The sequence below is a fragment of the Saccoglossus kowalevskii genome, chromosome 7 (assembly GCF_978046115.1).
Source record: "Saccoglossus kowalevskii chromosome 7, keSacKowa6.1, whole genome shotgun sequence".
In the NCBI taxonomy this organism is placed as follows: domain Eukaryota; kingdom Metazoa; phylum Hemichordata; class Enteropneusta; family Harrimaniidae; genus Saccoglossus; species Saccoglossus kowalevskii.
In genome coordinates, this window is record NC_140647.1 from 34,172,147 (window position 1) to 34,195,065 (window position 22,919).

Consider the following 22,919-nt stretch of genomic DNA (forward strand, 5'->3'; position numbering starts at 1 on the left):
AAATATACATTACAGATGTATGTATATCGAAAGCAGTGTATTTTATATATAGTTGCAATATCCAACACATAGATTGTGCGTTGACTATGATGATTTAATTTGACATTTTGAACTTTCAGAGATGTGTCGGCATCTGATTTAGAAGGCAAGACTCCAGTACATTTTTTATCTGGATCACGTAGTAAAATATCAGGAGGAATGGTTTCTATGTTGCTAAAGGACTGTCCCGTTGTAGGTGAGTCAGACAATTTTTTTGCTAATTGTGAGTAATTGTTTCGTATTCAGGGAATGTTCCCAATGACAATTTGATCATTAATTAACAAAACAATCATAGAAAATAACGTAAAATTAACACATTTATGGTATACAAAGACACAACAGTGATTGAAATGAGCAAGGTCATCATCTTTTTCAAAAAGACGCGCTCTGTAGACACAACCCGAACTTGCGACCTTACAAGTTCTTTTACTCACTTGTTTCCATTAGTATTTCAAGAAATGTTTTTGTTTATTATTTTAATATATTTGTTCATTTCAGATTCGCGAGATACTCGTTCTTTTGCGCCCATCCATTCAGCTTCTCAAAGTGGTCAGGCTAATATTGTAGTAGCGTTAATTGGTCGTGGAGCCGACGTTAACTGTAGAGGTTTCGCAGGTGCCACACCACTACATGTTTCGGTGAGTTATGATTGCCATTTGTGTTTTTGATTTCAGTGACTAAGACAAATTTACTTTAACTTGCCACACCATTTACAAAGCACATTTTGTGTACAAAATATGTGTTTTACATGTTTGCCTCACATGGGACCTGTATTAAATACATAATGATATCACGCTTTGTATGACTGTCAAAATATAAATTACGAATAGTGTTCTCTATTCTTATTCCATTGTGGCAAGTGTGAATTAGAGGTGTGGCTATGCTAATGAGTGTTGTTAATCACTTGCATAGCCCATACCTATGACGCATCCTGTTTCAGCAGTCCAACATCACATGACTTTGATTGACAGTAGTTAACTATTCAAGATTACTGGTAGTAGCGCGTCTCTTTCCCCGGTTCGTGTTTTTGACTTTTATCTGCCAAAATCTCAGCTTGTACACTATTTATTGTCATAAATACTACACACAGTCACTTCTGTGATATTCATAGTCACATGCATCCAATTTGGCACGACATAATCAACCTGTAAGTTTGAGAAAACGCGTTTTTACCAGAGCTTGGCTGGAGCTGTTTACTACAACGTGACAAGCAAGGAAATAATCCCTATTGTTTAGAAGCGTATTTATAGTATACTTGGGCCTTTAAGTGATCTTGTCTTTATGTACACAGGCTTCATCAGGTCATGAAAAAGTGGCTACAACATTACTGGAACATGGAGCTGATATATTACTGGTAGATGATAGTGGTAATACAGCAGTTGATGTAGCTAAAACTAAAAAAGTGAAATCCACATTAAAAGGTGAGTCAAACTGCTGTTATCATGTGTATTATATTATTTAGACACAATACAAAACATTTTTTTTTGACGTCAGAAATTTTTATTTGTAATAAGAAAAATCAAATTTGCATAAAAAATCAAATTAGATGCAAAACTGTTAAAGAGTGGGACTGCTTAAAATTTGGAAAACAAATTGACTAAAAACATTTTTTTCTGAGCCTTTACTACTATGAAATATAATGTCTTGCTGATAAGAAACTTTTTGAAATTTTCTGGGCCTTGGTTTAGAAGATTCGATAATTTGAAACTACCGACTTTTTATGTAATTTTTATTAATTTATTTTTTTCATTTTTAAATGACAAAATATTGTTGGCTGCATAGATATAAAAAACTTCTTAATTTCTTATTTCCAGAAGCATGGGCTGAGGCTGCTGAAGCAAAGCGAGATTCTATCAGTTTGAGTCCAGTCAAACCCCCGTCCAGAGCGTCCATGTTACAGTCATTTGATGAAAGTTTTATACTATCACCAACGCCTACACAATTCACAAGGAAAAGAATGTCGGAGGTTATCTTCGATGTTGATGTAAGTTTACTTGCTTGCAATATTATTCTGGATTAAATCAAAAGTTGACACCATTTTATAATACTAGCTTCACATTTGTAGGGAGTATGACCAATAGCTGGAAGAGCTAAGTGAATTATTCAAGTCTTGAGCCAGGTTGAACTAATTGCATGTCTGAATTTGTAGTTATCTTCAGTGTAGACAAAACACAGTTACAGTAAAATATCTTATTTTACCTTGAATTATTTTTGCCTATTTTGTATAAAGTTTATTTTTCACTAATTCATCCCTTCGGTGAAAACATAGTGCTTTACAGTATTATTACCGTCTACTGATAATGAAGTGACTATAATTACAATGTCTGTCAATGTCATTGACAATTTCTTGTGTTCAATTGTTTTTAAAATTGGTTGTATTATTAATAACATTGTGGTTGACATATTTCTCATTGAAATTATAACTTTTATATTGTAGGATCTACCTCATGGTGACTATCCTTCACCAAGAAACATATCTCCAGGAAGTAAGTGCTGTTATTTGTACTCTTCTCTGAAACCGTCGGTCAACTATCATCAGCAGATATGAACAACTAACAATTTAGATGATCCCTTTCAAGATTGATTTTATGCTTTATTGATTATAATTATTTAATTTGATCTCAATTACAGAGAAAAAGATGATTAAGAGGCTGAGTGATGCAGAGAAGGCAAACAGAGCAGAAATAAAGATGATGCAGGAGATTGAGAATGGTAGATTTACACCAAGGTAAAGTAACTTTTATTTACATCCATGCCTTGTGTTCATAGCCAGAAAAGAAAACAGTCATTTATCATAATTGTCAGTATTGTTTTTAGCACACATTAGTCATGTTTGGTATACTGATTAGGCAAGATTGTGATAGTTTCACTATGTTTTCACTATGTCTATGATTAAAATATTAGACATAGTTCTTCCCACTAAAATGTAGGTGCATCATTTTGCACATTTTTTTTTATTTTTTTTTATTTTTTATACAATTTCTTTGTTAAATTTGATGCAAATAATGTCATATTGGCTACAAGTCTCAAAATATTTGAAAAAATATTTTAAAATTATGCTGATTTATATTACGAGAACTAATAAACGTCAAAAAAAACCTGGTGTAAATAAGTGAATATGAATTGATTGTGATATATTTTCTGTATAATCCTCACTTTAATATTTATGATTTCATTATTAGGCCAAATCCCAGGAAGCTAGGGATGTCACGTGCCTGCTCTCGTTGTGACTCCAGAAACAGTATGGTAATAACACCTATGACATCCACACCTGTGATACCACCTGGATCCCCTAACTCACCTGAAAAAATGCCACCAATTAGTCCATTTGTATCCTCTGGCTCCCCCAATAAAAGCACTGTGAGACAAATTGGTGATAAGAAATATCGGGCCCTGAATAGGAGTTTTGAGGAAGACGTGATTAAAAGCAGTAAAGTTAGGGCACATCAGAGGCTGACACAGAAATTGTGTAAGTATCTGGTATAAAATTATGAAATTTCTATACTAATACATTTATTGAAAAGTCATCATGTTTTTATGTTTTAAAGATTTCAACTGATGCATATGACAACCAGATATATTTTGAATATTTGTTTTGACCAGAACAAAAAATGAATTTTCATGTACGGTATTACGTATGTTGAGTGAAGTACATATAAATGAGTGTATGATTGTTTTTTTTTCAGCTGACCCAACTAGGAAGTCCACTCCACAGTATAGTCCCATACCTGTCACTGTATTGGGGCTAGAACTGGATGACAATATGCAAGAAATAAAGTAAATACATGTTTTTTGTGATTCAACTTTTGAGTAGCTTTTACAGATTTTGATTTTCTCAGTAAAATATATATAATAGTCAAAAATATAATACTTCATTTGTCGGTGCGAGTTCATGGCTGGATTAAATTTTAGAACATAATGTATTATGGGTGATTATGCAAATATTTTCTGTATATGAAATCCAAGATTGCTGGAACATTTGTGCACTGATATAACTTAAATTTCTAAATTAAGTTAAATTTTCTGATTTTCTTGCCAGATTACAAAGAGTTATCCAAGGTCCAAAGAAGTCTGTTTATCAGAGTTATTCCGACACTGAATCATCATCTTACCTCAGGACGTATCCACAGAGAACCAGGCGGTCTTTATCGAATCCAAGCTTTACAGACGTCACTGAAGCTTGCAATAATTACATCAGGAAAGGTATGGCTAGTGTAATAACTCTCAGGAGAGCAGAGTAAAATCTGCCTGAGCTGAAAAGCAAAAAGAACTGTGAAACTTGTGGAGATGTTGCTGTAGATACATTTTTTCTGCAACTCTTTCTAGATTGGACAGTTTTAATGTATTTTCAATATCTGTATAAAAGTTTTGTATGATTTCTTAGAAACCTGCACCACCATTCTTGTATCATGTGCACACACATTTTGTAAAAAATAAAAAAGCAATATCAGGATTTTGCTGTTGTTCGAAAAATTTCTCATTTGTTCTTTATTTTTTTAGGTAAAAGATTTTCCAAATCCCTGTCTACTCAAGACAGTCGAGATGATTCCACAACACCGTCTCCTTTGCTGTCGTCAGGACAACCTACTGATAACCCACGATTGAATATACCATACACTATTCAGGAGGGAAAGTCCACGTCTGTTATTCTTGATTTAGGTAAGAGTTTTGACCTTTGGCCTTTACAGTGTGTGTATTGTCAAGGCTTTAGCATAAGGGTTATGCAACTTTCTCAAGAATCAAATCTAACAATTTGAAAGTGATCCCATACCATACACGTCAATTGCGTGCATTTCTGACCAATAGCGCCACAGTACACAGTGTGATTCACGTGTGATGTTCATTACATATTAAACCCTTGGATACCCTAATCTTAATTAACTTTTACATGGTGATATTCAATGCATATCCCTTTGATCACCAAAGTCTTTTTTTACCATCTTTCACATGCTCATGTTGAATAAATAGCATTTAAATTTTGTAAAAGTCTCTGTGACTCGGTGTCTGTAGTGAGATTTTCACTGCTCTACAATTGTCATGATTGGCACTGTCCGCTGAAACTTGTGAAAATGTTTCTTTCAATAAGTTTACAGTGCTAACAGATTCTTATTTATCTACTCTTGCTTTCATATACTACTGGTAAAAGTGAAATACTGGATCTAATAATAAAGCACTAATGAAATAAATAAAACAACATGGTTAATGAAGTTCTTTTTCATTCTTTTGTTTTAGGTCAAATGAACGTCCGTCTGAGTACAGAAGTTTCATTCATTAGCAACTCCATGTATCCAAATTCCAAGTCTTTGCTTCCACCGTCCCCAGCTTTCAGTCAAAAAGTCGAGACCGTTGCTCATGACCCTGTGTTGTCATTTCATCCAGAGGACGTTGAAGGCGAAGCAGAACATTCAACGAACGGTGTACACAGTAATGGAGTATCGAAAAATCAAAATGATCAAGTGAAATTAGCGGTACCGAATCACTTGAAATTATCAAGGTCGAAATCCATCCTAGATAAGACAACTCATTTTAATATTGAATCGTCACGTGTCAAAACGGATCAGCAGGAACCAATATCAGTAAGATCAAATGAGAGCAACAGTTATAGTTCAAGTATCAGTTCCATGTCAACCTCGCCAAGCCCACAGAGTTCTTTTGACATAGCCGATCCAAGTTCTCCAACTCATTTGAAAAAGAATCAGATGACGCCTGCTGCTACTCGGATATTGGAGCGACCAGTGCCAATGTCACCTGTAAAGAAAAGTGCAAATCACACAACACTTGTAAAAACGTCTGTTGTTAAGAAAAATGATGTTGAAAAAAACCTTTCCAGTTCTGAACCAGTCATAAATCGGGGTGCTTCTAGTCTGGGGCAAGGAAAGATCACTGTTAATAGACGCCCAAGTGATGGAGATAACAATTCACAGAGAGTTGTGAGGCGATTAAGCAATAGTGGGCCCATGGTATTAGAATCTGTTCATAAACGGGAGAGCCTGATATCTTCACAAACTCCAGTCAGCAACAATGACAGTAGTAATAAAATCACTCAGGTTGTTTCATCAAAACCGTTGACTGCTAATAAACAGACTGTAGTTTCTAAGCCACATGCTCAGGTAACAGTTGTTCAGCAACAAGCTCTTCCAGCATCAACTGCTCCTCAGGCCAAAACAGCGACGACCCCAAAGACTGTACATTTAGGAACAAACCAAACGAATGTGACAGACAACAACAAAAATACAAGTGTCACTACTGTTAACAAACCAAGTAACCAGCCGACCACTAAAGTTTCTGAAAAAAAGGATGCTGCTATATCACGAGAAAAAACGGAACCCACAACAAGATTGCTTTTTTCTAGGTTGTCCAATAAAGAAGTTTCTAAAACCCCTGCAACACAGAGTATGAATACCCCTAGATCAGCTGGACAGCCAAGTAAGAATAATGAACCTGCTAAGCAATGCAGCATGGGTAATTCATCTAGAAAAGAAAGTGCTGGTAAAAGTCCCTCACAGCCTACTAACAGGTCTGCGGGTACCTCACTTGCTTCAAAATCTGTAGCAAATCAGTCAAGTGTGAAGTCTGGGGGTAAAGTTACTGTGGCTAAATCAGCAAATACACATATGCAAGATGCTGCTAAATCAGGGCAGAAGTACAATGGTGCCATAGCAGAGACTAAAGCATCTACAGATAAGAAAGGTACTCTCACACCTCAGGATACATTTACTCCTCGAGCATTGGCACAGCTGATGCAGAGTGATGGTAACCTCAGACCCGCAGGTGCTGCCACCTTGGATAGCAAATCAGGCGCTGTGACAAGCGAGCCGGCTAAACATGCAACTGTAGTTAAGAAGGCAGAAACGAAGAAAGATGTTGAGAGTTCACAGACAAAAGATGTGTTAGCCAAGTCTAAGGAAAGCCAGATAAATAAATGTGCCAAGAACACTGATGAAAAGTTATGCCTTAAAGATGCACAGACTAAAGAGAGAAAAAGTAGTGAAAAAGAGAACATCGTAGATAATGGTCTGAAAGTTTCTGAGAATCATCATGCTGTAAAAGCAGAGTGCGGTGGAGCAGCTGAGGGAATAGTATCAATGTTACTGGAGAAACAAGAAAAAATACCAGTTAAAGAACAACAGAAAGAAGCTCCAGCCTGTAGTAAAGATATGACAGCTACAAAAATTGATATGGTGAATACACAGACATTGAAAATGGACAATAATGCTAGTAAGCTCAGAAATGATTCTCAAAGTTCGGACTCTAAATTGCCTGTCAAATCTGGTGGTGTGGAAAATAAATTTGCATCTAAACCCAAAACTGAGGAATTGCTCCGTAAAGCAGCTGAAACTTTGTCACCATGTTCTAAAAACTCTGCTGAGGTCACGCCAGTCATCTATGATATGATGGAATCAAACTATATGCAGAAAGTTGCAAATGAAAAGCAAGAACAAGTGAAACTTAAAGTCGAAGTTCCTGAATCTAGGGAAAACTCAGCTGGAAAAAGAGCCCAACTTGCACTGCCTAAAAATGTTTCCCATCAACGCAGAATCTCAAGTGCCAAGGAGACCACTCCAGGAAGTGCTAACAGAAAAAGTAGTGCAAAGAGAGCCTGTGCCCAGGGATCAGCTCAAAAATCTAATCAGAATCCGAAGACTCCAGCCTCAGCTGGAAAAGTTCGGAAAGTTTCAGCAAATAAAGTTCCTCCAAAACCAACAAGTGGTAAGAATCGAGAAAAAAGTGCAAAAGTAGATAAACCAAAAAGTGCAAAGGGGAGGAGTAAGCCAAAATCAGCTAAGCAAAATCCTGATGTTGTGACAAAAGGTCGGAAGGAAAGTGCTCAGATTATAAGCGATGAAGATGTGAAATCTACAGCTTTTATAACGGGACAAGGATGGCAGATTAAAACTGGGAGGAATGAAACTGATGATGTGATAATAAACAAGGACCTAATGATGTTTGATTCGTCAGATTCTGATATGGACATGCAGAGCGAGGACATTACACCGAGAATAATAAACAATGATAATGTTATTCACGATAAAATGCCAGAAACTTTTGATACTATCAAAGAATTTGCCGATTCAATAAAAGGAACTGCAGAGGATCAGTATGATTCAATGAATATGTCCATTAACGATAAAATTATTCATGAAATTCGACGTACTATTGGAAGTAATACGTCAAGCTCAAAAAGTGCTAGGAATAAAAAGACAGTCCCGGTTTTGGAAGCCCCGGCTGGTGATGGTGGGGGTGAACTGACCCCACGGTGTGGATTCACAGACGAAAGCGATGATGCATCAAGTTTCATCTCTGATGCTTCTTATGAGACTAATCCCGATTTGATGAAGGTTTTTTGCATACCTGATCAAAATTCAGAGGTGTCGTCCATCTGTAGCGATGACATTGAAGGATGTGAGAACATGGAAGATGAAGTCAAGTTTGAAACTGATTGGCTCCCCGATGAAGCTGAAGTAAATGTCAAAGAAAATGCTGAAGTGAAAGTAACTGAAGATAAAAAGAAAGTTAAATGTACATCATCAAATGTTACAGAGAAAATCCAAAAAGAAATGGGAAAGAATGAATTGCAAAACAAAAATTCAGAAAAGGTGAAAAATACAAAGACAGCTTCTGCCAAGAAACCACAGCCAAAAGTGCCAACATCTACTCCTGAAAATAAAGTTACAGCACAAAAGTCTGCTGAAAGCAGGAGACAGGGAACTGTTACTCAGCAACCAAAACCTGTTACTCAGCAACCAAAAAATGTTGTCCTGAAAGAGAAACCAGTGGATGAGATTGTGAAAAAGAAGACTTCAGAAAGTTTGCAGAAGAAATCAACGAGTGAAGCTCCAATAAAACTGATGACAGAAAATGCAGAGAAAAAATCTGTTAGCAAACCAGAGACAAATAATACAAAGGTTGAAAGAGCTACAAATGAGGAGGTGAAACAAAAGGTATCTGTAATCAAGTCATCTGCTGAATCGAAGAAGACTGATTTGAAGGATGTTTCAACAAAAGTGGTTCAGAAACCACCATTACCAAAGAAAGATGGTAGTGAATCAAGACCAATGAGTGAAAAAACTATGAATAAATCATCTATCAATGAACAGAAAGTTGTTAAAAGCACCACTGCTAAAAATGAACCTTTGCAAGATAATGTAGATGAGCTTGGTGATGATGATGTCTTTGGCAGTGATGAAGTTCTATCGCCTGAACAACATGCAGCAAAACTGTCAGCAATGAATGTTGAAAAGTTACAGACACTATTATTGAGTCAAACTCAGGAAGGTGGTGATCACTCCCCGGCAGTTAAATTACACAAACCAAGCCAGAAGGATTTTGAATCTATCGATTCTATGAACTCATTAGCATCAGAATTTTTTTCTAACAGTCTTGTCCAATCAGAGGCCAGTGATTTATCAGACAGAACGTTAACAGACACAATCAAGTCTGAAACAAGGGTGAGTATGTACTCTCATTTCAGTCAAGATATGACTCTATTGCTCTTTGTTCTCACTGTCAGTTTTACATTTTTTTTTTTAGAAAGATAACATGGTTCATTGTGATTGACTTTGTTTTTTCTGTCTATCAGACAATTACAAGTTCACTTGGAAAAAGAAGATCTGCTGCTAGTAGTATTCGTAGCGTCTGTTCCACAAATTCTCATGCTGATTTTGATGACCAGTTGATACATTGGAAGAAGGGACATGTGCTCGGCAGGGGAGCTTATGGAACAGTAAGTTGGCAAATTTCATAAAATTGAAAAGTCTTATGAGAGCCCCTGTGCATGACCTTCTAAAGGTCACACATCTTGGTTCTTTCTGAGGTTACCTGTGATTGAAGTTTATTAACAGTGAAACATGGCAAAACTTGAAGCATAAATTTGGAAATTATGCTGTTATGGTCACTGAGCAACAATGTCTCCAGAAAGTTCCAGGATGTGTGACCTTAAGGGGTCATGCATAATGTGTTGAACAATGTCACAAATGAAATTGTACTGTACACAAAGATTTATTTATTTTTTATACCTCAAATTGTTTAAAATAAATATTGTACAGGTGTTTGCTTGTAGATTTAGGGGTGAGCTGCCATGATTTATAATTTGACCACACTGTTGTTGTTTAGGTATCCTGTGGATTGACTAACACCGGTCAGCTGATTGCTGTCAAACAAGTTGAACTGAGTGTCCGTGACAAAGAAGATGCAGAGAAACAGTATGAGAAACTCCAAGAAGAAGTTGACTTACTGAAGACCCTTCAGCATGAAAACATTGTCGGGTAAGTTTGAAAATGAAACATTTTCACTGTAAAATATATTTTGTTTGATAATTCACTCCAAGGCAGTCATTTTAGTTTGCCTCAGCTTCTCATAAAATAATTATACTTTATTCAGATTCCTCGGCACTTGCTTAGAAGACAATGTAGTAAATATCTTCATGCAGTTTGTTCCCGGTGGATCTATAGCGCAGTTATTGGCGAGGTTTGGCGCACTCGAAGAACCTGTCTTCTGTCGATATACAAAACAAATACTGAAAGGTGTAGAATATCTCCATGACAACAGTGTTATACACAGGTAGGTAGTGATTATTGAGGTAAAACAGGATTTGTGTGAAAATTACACAGATGAAGCAAGCAGTCTCAATTTGGGCTACAGATATACTTTCAGCTGTGAGGGCGCCATTTCTTGCATGCATATTCATTCTCCGGGGTCTGCGCACCATTACAGGTCTCATGCCACTAATTAACCAATGGCTGCTCGTAGCCCTCAATTTAAATGCCCAGCAAGAACCAATGAAATTTTTTAAATATTATTTTTCTCAGGTGCTCCCTGTTTGAGGGCGTAATCACCTGGGTCAGAGGTGAGACCAACATGTGGTCTTTTGTTTACTACTTAGCGGCTGTGTACCTGTGGGTTTATTCTGTGTGTTAATGGATGTTCTAATCTTGGTGTTTTTCCAGTGATTTCTCTTGGTGCAATCCAAATACAGTAGGTGTGTCTTGTTTACCTGAGATTTGCAAGAGTTTGAGCTGGCCAACATGTTAGTTTTTTTCATATGGTTGATTACTGGCATGTTGATTTCCCATTTTTGAGCCATATTTTCAACTTTCTTCGTCATTTTCATATAGCAATCATATGTTAACATTGTCGTCTATGGAAATTCAATTAGTGGTATGAGCCCTGAAGTAACAGTTTGCCTAGGACCACCTGAGGTTGTTGTTTTAACCATAATTATGGCTCTATTCACTGGAATTTAGTCATTTTTGGCAGATCTCATCTTACATAACCAAAGTTTACCTTGACCTAATTATTATAATTTTTGACCTCTCCTGACCTTGCATAGATCTGATAATTATGAGGTTGTGTGTTCAAGCACACATTTCATGAGATCAGCTCCATTGATTTGGCAGGTATAGTGCAAAGTAACTGGGAATCTTTTTTATTTTTATTTTACCACTTTTCTTGCTTTGTATTCAACTATTTAGACACAATGGAGTAATTTTTTATCCAGAAATGTTATATTTTGCTCTGCGTTTCACCCATTTCTGTCAATCTCTTATATCTTGGTTGAAGATTTTGAAAATTTGTAATTCGGTATATTTTTTGCCCTAATCTTATTAATTGGCTGTGGTTGGGCTGTGGTCTGTAAATATAAATGTTTTTATTAAACTGGTCCAAAAATTGTATTCATTCATCAATGAATTATTCATGTCACCACTAATTTCAATGGCTCTAGAAATTCTGAGAAAAATGCTTAACCCCATTTTATGGGTTTTTTGTCTTATTTTCACATTATGGCAGACAAACTTAACAATTTGTAGTGCGGTCATTTCTAATGTACCGTATTCAAAGTTTAATGAGGTCAAAATCCCAAATATTTAAATAAATTCTCAAAATTGTGTTGTGTATCTTGTCACTGACAAGAGATTTGCATACTGTCAGTATATTAGCCAAGTAGTACAACTCTTTCAATTTCACAATTATTGCTCTTTTCTCAGAATTTTTGTGAATAGTTAGCTAATTAATCCCATCTTGAGTTTATTATTGAACAGTGCATGTACCCCCCCCCCCCCCAATTAATCAGAAATCCTGTTGATTTGAATTTAATTTGATCAGGGATGTGTAATACAAGTATTTTATATTTAGATCCTTTTCTTGTTTGTATATTTTTATTTTTATTTCTTTTTAAATCATAAAATTGTTTCGTTGAACTACTTTTTTTCACATAAGATTTGATTAAGTATTTTATGTTGAGCAAATTCTATGTGTGGCCATGGTAAATCAAACCACTGTTGTGTTTTGGTATATCCAAGGTTGCCCGTCACAGGTCTCCGGCCTAAATGCAGATACCGTGGAATTGTTTTTTTTGTTTTTAATTAATTGGAGAAATAATGAGCTGATGAATTGAGACTTTTGATTCAGTAGAATTTTTTTTTTTTAAATTATAGTGATAAACTACTTTTAATTGTCATTATTCTATGTATTATTTCTAGAAATTAATTAAAATTACTAATCATGCCAAACGTTGGTCTGTACTTGTTTGTGGTGAATGAGAACATTATATTTTACAGTACTGCATCTAATAATCAGGCTTATATTCATTGCCTACCATCTATTTTGGTGTTATGCTGAGTGTGTATGTTGCCACTTTCTACAACTAATTGTCTGGGTATAGGGCGCCACCAAGTGGTAGATTTTGATAAATAACTCCCAGGGTTTAAATTTTGGGGATTTTTTTTGCATGGGAAATTACTCGTCTAATGATATTCCATCATATATAAGATCAACAAGAACTTTATTAAACCTTCTTATTTCTCTGAAGGTCTCATGCCACTAATTAACCAATGGCTGCTCGTAGCCCTCAATTTAAATGCCCAGCAAGAACCAATGAAATTTTTTAAATATTATTTTTCTCAGGTGCTCCCTGTTTGAGGGCGTAATCACCTGGGTCAGAGGTGAGACCAACATGTGGTCTTTTGTTTACTACTTAGCGGCTGTGTACCTGTGGGTTTATTCTGTGTGTTAATGGATGTTCTAATCTTGGTGTTTTTCCAGTGATTTCTCTTGGTGCAATCCAAATACAGTAGGTGTGTCTTGTTTACCTGAGATTTGCAAGAGTTTGAGCTGGCCAACATGTTAGTTTTTTTCATATGGTTGATTACTGGCATGTTGATTTCCCATTTTTGAGCCATATTTTCAACTTTCTTCGTCATTTTCATATAGCAATCTCGTCATATGTTAACATTGTCGTCTATGGAAATTCAATTAGTGGTATGAGCCCTACAGGATTCAGTTTTGTATTATAAGCCAACACTAAAAATGTTGTCACTCTTCAGAAAAATAAACTTACCGGTAGATTTTTCTCCATATTTTTCAATTTTCAAGACTGCAGTCAATGGAAAATTATCTGGTCCAAATTTAACCAGAAATTGTAGAAAAATTTATACAAATTTGCATAATGTTTGACCAAGATGTAGGTGTTCTGTTATGCCATAATGTTCATAATGCCGGAGAATGAAAATTGTCTTATGTCGTCTGCAGAGACATCAAAGGAGGCAACGTAATGCTGATGCCAAATGGTGTTATCAAATTAATTGATTTTGGATGTGCCAAGAGGCTTTGTATCAACCTCAGTCAAAGCCAAGCAAGATTGCTAAAGTCTATGCGAGGAACGCCATATTGGATGGCCCCAGAGGTCGTCATGGAAACTGGGCATGGAACTAAATCTGATATATGGTGAGTGGTGATTAAGATTTGTTTCCATACATTTCAGATAAATGTCTTAAGGAGACCTTCCAAAACAATTTTGCTCAAAAAACTTGTTATTGTCGAGTGTGAGGCACACAATGGGAGTCCTTGCAGTTACCCTGTCTGTGTGTATATGTACATGTATGTAAGTCTGTTCCACAGATGTCTTAAGAACCAATGGTTAGTTTTCAAAGAAACCTGGTACATATGTGCTTTGAAACAATACACAGACCTAAAATCTGTGCATATTAATTACCTAATATGATATTTAGTCAATTTTCATGCATATTAGTATCTAATTTTTAGATAAGTAGCTCATTTCTAAAAAAATCAGATTTAAATTGAACTTGTGCTAGAGGTACTCTGGAATATTTCAGTCTGCAAACCACTGATGTATAATCAAGTTTATTTTCTGTATTACAAACTTCAATACTGTGGATCAGTACTGAGAAATAATTCTGAACTCATAGTAGTTGCTGACAGAAAAGCTAATCTTAAATTTGGAATTAATTTTAAATTTAAAGTTCTTTCTAAACTTTCTTTGATTCTGTTCTATTGAGAGTCAGTGTTCTTCTATGTAATTTGCATATTTATAATATACTAGTAATTGATTAACATAAAAATCATTCATATTCAAAGAAATTAATTCATATTACAATGCACTCTTTTTCCATGGCATTCTGTGGTCAAAATTAATTCATATTACAATGCACTCTTTTTCCATGGCATTTTGTGGTCAAAATTAATTCATATTACAATGCACTCTTTTTCCATGGCATTCTGTGCTCAAAATTAATTCATATTACAATGCACTCTTTTTCCATGGCATTCTGTGCTCAAAATTAATCCATATCATTTTTGTCTACCCTTACAGGAGTATTGGATGTACTGTATTTGAGATGGCGACAAGAAAACCGCCTTGGTCTGAGATGGCTCCAATGGCGGCCATATTTGCCATCGGTTCTGGAGACAAGCCAAAACCAAAACTGCCTGAAAGGTTTTCCCAGGAAGCCAGGGACTTCGTAGCTGCGTGTATGCAAAGGTAGGTCATGAGATTGTATGCGAGATCGAGAGAACCACAAAACTTGTTTTTTGTTCTTCAGTGGTTAAGGTGAATGGTGTTCCATTCTTTCTTCGTTATTACTTCAACTGTAACCATGATCCTTGGAACAGAGAGAGGATGAACGGTATTAGTTAGTCAAGTTCAAGTTCTATGTTCACTGTACAACATGCTTTTGAATTTCGCAGATGACTGCAGCGTTTTAATGTCTTCTTGTTCGCTGATTATCCTTTGTTGAATGAACAGTTATAACAAAATAACTAATAACAGATTTTGTGACTGTGGTGGTACGACATATTCATGTACATCTGTCAATTTATATTTGAAATAATGAAAGCAATGTAGTAGTCCTGGGTGCTTCATGAGAAGGTTATTGATCTTGTTTCTTTTATTTAGGGACCAAGATGCAAGGCTGACTGCCAAAGAATTACAGAGTCATCCATTTATATTACGGAAACGTGAAAAAACATCGCTGTCCGATCCTGCAGATGGAAGAATAACTGAGCGTAAAATTTTGAGGGAAGGAAACGAATTTAAAGAAAAGAAGTCATGACAGAAATAATAGGTTATTTATTGCTTGGATGTGTCTATTTATTATGGAGGGGGTTCAGCTAATTGGACTAGTCCACTTCCCATAGGGCTTCCGTTTCAGCAACATGGGCAGCTCATTTCATGTTCTCATTTGCATATCGATGCAGTCAAGGATCACACATAATTTTATACAACACTAAAAATTCACTCAGATTTATTTCACAAAACAGTACTCCCTGACTAAACTGTTACTACCCAGACTCCGGAACTTCTTGGGTATTCACAGTGCCAAAATGAACCTATCCTGTTCCTTGTAACTGGAGCATCTTTTAAATTCATAATTTTAAGTTTTATTATTTACTGAAAGTAACCATGTGCTAAGTTATGTCATTTTAGTGCATTCTGGGGCATTTATTGATTTGTTAGTGTCACTGATTCCGTAGTGATGCTATTCAAAATGGCTTACAAGTCTGTGTGGGTATTGTATATTCAGACTCAAAATTGATATTAGATGAAACAGGCCAGTCTGTTTTTTGTTGGTTAACCATCATTGTTAATTGTAGAAATATTCCCAAACTTCAATCATTCATTCCATCAGATGTGTGGTTTTTAATCATGCATTCCCGTCCACTATCAGTGATTTAATTAAACAGATTTGGATATTTTTATTAAATTTATTGAGGAGAGATATGTATCAGACGGATACATATACATATATAATATCACCTTGCACATCACTGTTCTTGATCCGGAAATGCTTTTAGAGAAATATATATACATTTTTATATCAAGCATTCCAGCATGACCAATTTTTGTTTTTTTCACATTTTGTAAATTTAGAAGTTGTGCCCTCTATTAGTATAAATTACACATCTTTAACGAGAGGGTGCACTTTGAAATGTTGGCCAGAAACTCATATGTTCACAAATTTAGGTCTATCAGGTGTTAATTATAGGTTAAAAAAAGGAATTTTATGTCTATTTTTTTTTCAAAATAAGAATGTATGTTGTGATTACACACACACTATCTGGCATGTCCATTTTCCTGCTGAATCTGATGATTAAATGGCGTTATTGTGGACAAAGTTTTACGAAAATTGCTGTCTTTGAAATCATACAGAACTTTTCACTGCTACAAAGTTTCTTGATTTTCACTGGCTAAATGCAAAAATTTGTCTTTCTGGTTAATTAAAGTGGTTTACAGTATTTTGATATTGTGTGATACAACTGTGTTCGTTAAATAAACGTTAAAATTATCATTTTAAAATGTGAGTTATTGCAAGAATTACAATTAAATTGTAAATTTCACTTATGTTTTACTCCTATTCAAAACTTGAAATTTTTATGTGAGAATACATATTATGCAAATTATAAATGTTTTACCTGTATGCAAAATTGTCAATATTTTACTGTTTTAAACAAAACATCAGCATTTGTTAAACCGTCCAATTAAACTCAGAATTGTTCTTTATTAGGCCCTACAATATTGTGATAGGGTAACTTAATTTATGAATGTTGCAGCTGTAAAATAAATACTTTGTTCAATGCTGCTTTTACTAGAACGAATGCAGAGGCTGTAAAAGTACAACTGTTTTTGTGTACAGTGCTGCATTTTTAGTGTAAATGATTATTACATATGCAAAAGAGTTATAACTAGCTTTTTGTGGCTGTCTTTTTATTTAGCAGCAAGTCAAACCATACAGCAATATCCAAATATGCATTTTAGTAATTTTTTTTATTTAGTGTTGGATTGTGATTCTCAGTCAATAGATTGGGACTTTTGTACAGAATTTGTTCTTCAATTCTCCCACAACTAGTCTAGTAGTTGGAATGAGCCTTCAGTGATGCTTTGTGATAGATTCTTCATTTTTTTTAAATCAGGGGTGTTTTTCTTGTGAACTGTTTGAAGAGAAGCTTTAAATATTACACTCAAGTTGAGTATGGTTGTCCATTACTGAGTACTGTACTGTTGAATATTAGTATATTTATATTTCACTACTTTCCATGACACATCTCAGCGAAAGAAATCATTTCTGTTTGAAGCTGTGTTAGTTCGTGTTTGTTTTCTTTGTACAACTTTTTTATACAAAAACAAGATTTGAATATAAAAATGGCGATAATTATGTATATATACAAGCAATGAAACAAAGTCATTAAAATCAACAAGCATGATGTAAACTCATTTAAAAAAATTATACAAATGGTGACAAGCAAAGCAAAGCAAAAAATGTTGTGTGAGTTGATGTTAATAATTTCGCTAATTTCGTCAAAGAGTGCTTCCATAGAAAACTAACAATTGTGTTTAGGTTTTTGTTTTTGCTGTTTTATGTGATTAAAAATGTACATATTTTCATAGTATAGAAGCCAAATTGGTATTTTTGTACAGAAATTTATTGAGTTTTTATTTGAGATTAAACATTCCATGTTAAATAAAGATTGTGGTAAAGTGTGAAAGTTTTGTTGTTCAATTCTTGGTGTCACTGTACAGAAAAATGGCTTTTATTAAAAACACACATTTATTTTCAATAATAATAGAGGAACTGTGATCAGTTATAATGAAAAAGCTTTATATAATATCTTGCACTCATATATGTGTGTTATTGGCCACGCCCAAATATTATTGTTTTATCCAATTTCTTGTTCCTGTGAGTAAACAACAATCATAATCCCGACTTTTGAAATATGTGGACAGCACATATCAAGATAACAATTGCATGTGTTGAATTCTATCTGGACAAAAGAATAAAAGTGCATGTAACATAACACAAAACTGTTCAATTGCTATATGTCATGCCCTCTATAGTTTGATATTGTTTTTATATAAGTCATTTTCCACCATTAAAAATGTTTTTTATATACACTTTCGCTTACAAAAATTGTTTTCACCTCTTTATTGTTTGCTAGGAAACTATAAAAGGTAACCCAAATAGGATTGTTCAAATGATTGTCAGAGAATAGTGTTTATACCCGCAAACACGTAATCTTGTATATTGAAAATTTTAGACATTGAACAAAATATTTTTACTGAAAACATATCAAATGTCTTCCACATCAACCTCACCCTTCTAATCAAATAAAACATGAGAGTAGTGTCCAGATCTTGTGCACGGTCAATAACAAACGGTTAATCTTTCAGTTGCCCGGGTGTTGTTTAAATGTGTATCGTTTTTTAGGCACTGTTTAGATGTGAATATCTGGTACATGCAACCTAACAAGCAGTATTGCGATACAGCTCACTGTTTAACAATATTGATATCAGTCAGTTATATTGCAGTACTGCTGGCTAGCATGATTTTGCATTCACAGTAACTTTATTCAATTTATACTACTGTTATTGTGGCTCACTAAAATTACATAAATTAGAAAATACGCAACAATTAGCGCGTCCGGATGTCCGCCCCCGAGGATAGGTTTTCTTATCCTCGGGGGCGGACATCCGGGCATTTTCTACCGCCTGGCAACCCTCGCGGTGAACACAAAGACCAACAACTCGCAGAAAACGGTACTTTGCGATGGTTGTTGAGAGTCCCCTGAACAGTGTAACAAGATTAGTCCTACGTGTGTAACATATATGAATTTGGTTGTTCAGGATTACTTCAAAGTTGAGTTTGTGTTGTTTTCTCGAGTTTTGACCGGCTCCACGGCGTTCCACAGCAGCGCGCACAAAGCCCCATAGAAATACGTGGTGCAGTGGTGCGCGTCTTAGCAACGTAGAACGTCCGTGACGTAGCTCCGCCCCCGAGGTATCGATGTATGAGGGCGTACTTCAATTACGTCAGCTGATAGACCAGTGTGTGAAGCTTTGTTCATTTGTTTAAGTGCCAGTGGGTCTGTGCAACTTTCGATTAGACACTGCTAAACTAGCTGCGTTTCTGAGAATATTGAAGGTAGAAAGCCTGACAAATCTGTGTGAATTGTTTACATCCACGGACTGGCCAACATGTGTTCTACTGGCAAGAATTATATTACACACATGTGGTTTTGCCAAACTAAAACAATATTTTGATCTTTGTAACCCTATTTATTTTGGAGAAATTCACCCAAATGCTAATATTGTAGTCCATTGAGTTCTAATGCGTTGTACCGACCATGGGTATCCAAGTATCCATCGGTGATTTCATTTCCAAAGATACAACGAAACTGTTTCAATTTGGCTGTTGAGATCAAAGATGACTAGGTGGTTAGCGGCATTTACGATACTTAAGATGGACACCAAGGAATACCATCGGAGAATGAGGGAGATAAAGAAAGGTAAATACATATTACGTAATCCATCCACGCCCCCAACTTTTCGCAGTTTCTTCATCGTTATAACAATATTGCATTGGGTTATTATAACTAGTGACGGTGAAATAACGCCTTTAGCCGTTAGCACTTACGACATTACTGTTACATTAATTGTGATTCTTTTTTTTCCAGCCGAACTACCTAAACCACCTACTTCCAAATCTGTGCATAATTTAAATATTATCCCGAAAATTGACGGCAGTCCAGAGGTAAGACGATACAAATAATTTCCAGTTATAATATGACCAATCAAGTTTAAGCAGGCGACATGAACACTTATTAAACTAAACAGACACAAGGAACTGTATAATCTATTGTGCCAATGTCTCGTTGCGCCGCTACGGTCACAAAACAGGTAGATTTCGCGTTATATGTCTTATCTCTGTCAGAATTCGTATACATGTGATATTTTAGAGAGCAATCGTTTTGTCAAAGACTTTATGCGCCGACATGTACGATTAACATACACGAATCCCTGATATAGTGTTTATTTAATTAATCAATTCGATTTATAATTGCAGTTTCGCGAATGGCTTGATGCATATTGTGAACACGGATTTAAGATGCTAGAAGAACAAAACAAAATTAGGACCACGAACTCCGGCACCAAGACATTAGATTGCAACAATAACCAAAAACTTAATGCAGCTTCTATGACACAGGTTAGTATGGGGAAAAAGTTAGGTCATACTGATGAGCCATCATTAAACATGAGGCTATGATTCGTGACGATGTTTCATATGTATTTTGTACTACGTTATAGTGGATTACATTGATTGATTGATTGATTAATTAATTAATTTATTTATTTATTTCTTTATTGATATTGCGCAGACGCCCGTAACGGAATACCTCGGTCACAATGGCTTCGAACAACCTGATCTTGAACGCATTCGTACGACAGTGATCGAAAGCGTCACCACCGACGCGGAAGCTAGTGAAGATATAGGATTGACAGACGGTGCTGGGGACAGTTGCCAGGCAGATGACTTGGAAGGTTACAGTAATTCACAATCACGTCATCGGAGAAGATGGTGGCATACATTACTACGTAGACGGATCTCATTCTCGCCTGATATAGAACACTAGATACTGCTTACTTTTCTTACTACATGTATTTTTATATTTTTTTTGTATTTTTAAATAATTTTAACAAAATACATATTACCGTTTATCAACACGTAGCGTCATCAGTACTACTTTCAAATCTTACAGTCTTTATATTCGTTAGATTAATCTGTGTACAGCTCTCGTGTACACACACTATGTAAACAACGGGTCGGTGTGTCTCACGGACCAAATTAACCAGTTTTTCATTTCCAAAGATACAACGAAACTGTTTCAATTCGGCTGTTGTTTTCAGTAGAACTTAATTTTCAATGTACTATTACCAATATACCAAACTTTGCCTCATCCGACATTTTGGCAATTTTGTGGATACAAACGGCGGCAAATCATGGCAGGCTTTATCGGCCGAGGGGCTTATACGTAAATTTTCGAAATATGTTCGTCTTTTATTACTGTATGTATATATATATAGTATGAGTGTCACATAATGTTACCCCTGGTGATGACGTAACGCCACCTAATAAGATCGTCAGAGTGTGGGCGAATTTAACAAATCGCAAATATGTCCCACAACGTCAGCAATTTCACAAAAATAACCCCAACCAATTTCGTGGGATGAACACCAATAAAAAAAGTCACTAAAGCAGTATGAATGCAAAGATCACATCTTTATTTTACTCAGCCTTTGGTTGATAATATCAAAAATTACAACACGATTCTGCGAGATAAGCACGATTAGTGTCCCAATTGAAACACTCATCCAACATTCATATATTTTAATGGAAATTGATTCCAGTAATTTCAAGACAAAAGCGGCGGCTTTAAAAAATGTTGAAATTACCGAATCTAATTAGATTAGATTGAGTGTCTCTCCTTCGGTGTAGCCAACTTGAATCAGTTGAAATTCGGTGATCAACAACAAATTGTCATTTATTTATAACCCCAATATTGAAGGCACATAAATTAAGGTTTAATTGATTTGTGTTTTGTTTTAACACGTTCAATGACAAGATCTTAAATTATATTAATTTATCAAATTGAATACCATACTCAATTTAGACAAATCACTGCAGCGTTCATCAACATCCGAGTAGGCCGGCAAACACCACTGGAGAAGGGCGCCATCTGTGGCCGCAATCAACATCGCACTTGATGCGGGGGCCTGTCCCAAAACTTGACGCCGATCACCTGTAATAACACATGTCATCGATGCATTTGCTCATATTTAGCTGTATAATAATACTGAAAGCATAACATATCACGGCTAAACCAGCAGAACACGCATCGGCTGTTCACCGCTTATTCTCGCGTGACTTGGCGTAGTCCGTGATAGAACGCGTAGAACAGCGTCTGTGGCGTCATCAATGAGCGTCGCTGACAGCAACCAGCGCAAGATGCGTTCCATTCCCAAACTCACTTCGTATAGTACGGACGTAGAAGTCAGATTGTCCAGCGTTTAACGAGTGTTTTGCGGTGCATTCTGAAGCAAGAATCATAAAACCTACATAAAATGGCGGATAAAGTACTGGAAAGTTATATTACAGAGTTTGTAAGTATTTCGGTTCGTTTGAACGTGACTTTTCGCCACTTCCAAATATTCAATAAATTCGACTGAACACACGTCACCACTACGACTCGCCGTCGCATTATGCCAGCACTACTGCCGTTTTTTGCCACGTTCCATTCCCATTTATAACAGGTTTTCATTATATTTCAGTTGCGAGAAATGTACCGACCATCGGTATCCAAGATAGACGGAGGCTTTCTCGTCAGATTACTCGAGGGAACAGTTTCTTACATGACGTCTTCATGTCCCGTTTGGATGAGGGTCAAAGCTGTTGTTCGGTTCCCGTTCTTTCTTACCGTGCGCAGAAAGGTAACGTTTTGTCTACCCTTCGTCTAAGACTCGTGAAGTATTGTGATTTTGTATTCATTGTTATTCATTTCAATTAATTACTATTTCAGGGTAGTTTATCCGATCAACTCATCACACTTGAAGACTATGAAATAGTGACCAAACCGAAACTGCCTACGGTGGCTTCGAAAAAATCAAACATGTTTGCACTCGTCTCAAAGGTGAGTTTACTTCTACGATTGGAAAACTATTAGTTTCATTCTGCTGCCACTACCTTTATTTACATAACGCGAAGAAAATTACAAAGTATATTTTTTTCAATCTCTGGCAGAAAAAGTCATTGTAC

The 22,919-nt window shown here is 35.8% G+C and overlaps 1 protein-coding gene across 1 annotated transcript in view; it reads left to right on the top strand.

Annotated features, from left to right (window-relative positions):
* LOC100374274 (uncharacterized) overlaps positions 1-17,817 on the top strand; it is a 46,435-nt gene extending 28,618 nt beyond the window's left edge. Inside the window, exons 8-24 of the mRNA XM_006817117.3 lie at positions 120-235; positions 538-677; positions 1,331-1,460; positions 1,854-2,023; positions 2,477-2,525; positions 2,671-2,767; positions 3,222-3,508; positions 3,726-3,816; positions 4,079-4,242; positions 4,540-4,698; positions 5,272-9,488; positions 9,620-9,763; positions 10,153-10,304; positions 10,420-10,599; positions 13,567-13,761; positions 14,648-14,815; positions 15,230-17,817. Of these exons, the coding sequence (XP_006817180.2) occupies positions 120-235; positions 538-677; positions 1,331-1,460; positions 1,854-2,023; positions 2,477-2,525; positions 2,671-2,767; positions 3,222-3,508; positions 3,726-3,816; positions 4,079-4,242; positions 4,540-4,698; positions 5,272-9,488; positions 9,620-9,763; positions 10,153-10,304; positions 10,420-10,599; positions 13,567-13,761; positions 14,648-14,815; positions 15,230-15,386 (6,616 nt within the window). The 3' untranslated portion in view covers positions 15,387-17,817. The remainder of the gene's footprint in view (positions 1-119; positions 236-537; positions 678-1,330; positions 1,461-1,853; positions 2,024-2,476; positions 2,526-2,670; positions 2,768-3,221; positions 3,509-3,725; positions 3,817-4,078; positions 4,243-4,539; positions 4,699-5,271; positions 9,489-9,619; positions 9,764-10,152; positions 10,305-10,419; positions 10,600-13,566; positions 13,762-14,647; positions 14,816-15,229) is intronic.
* Positions 17,818-22,919: the final 5,102 nt, after the last annotated feature.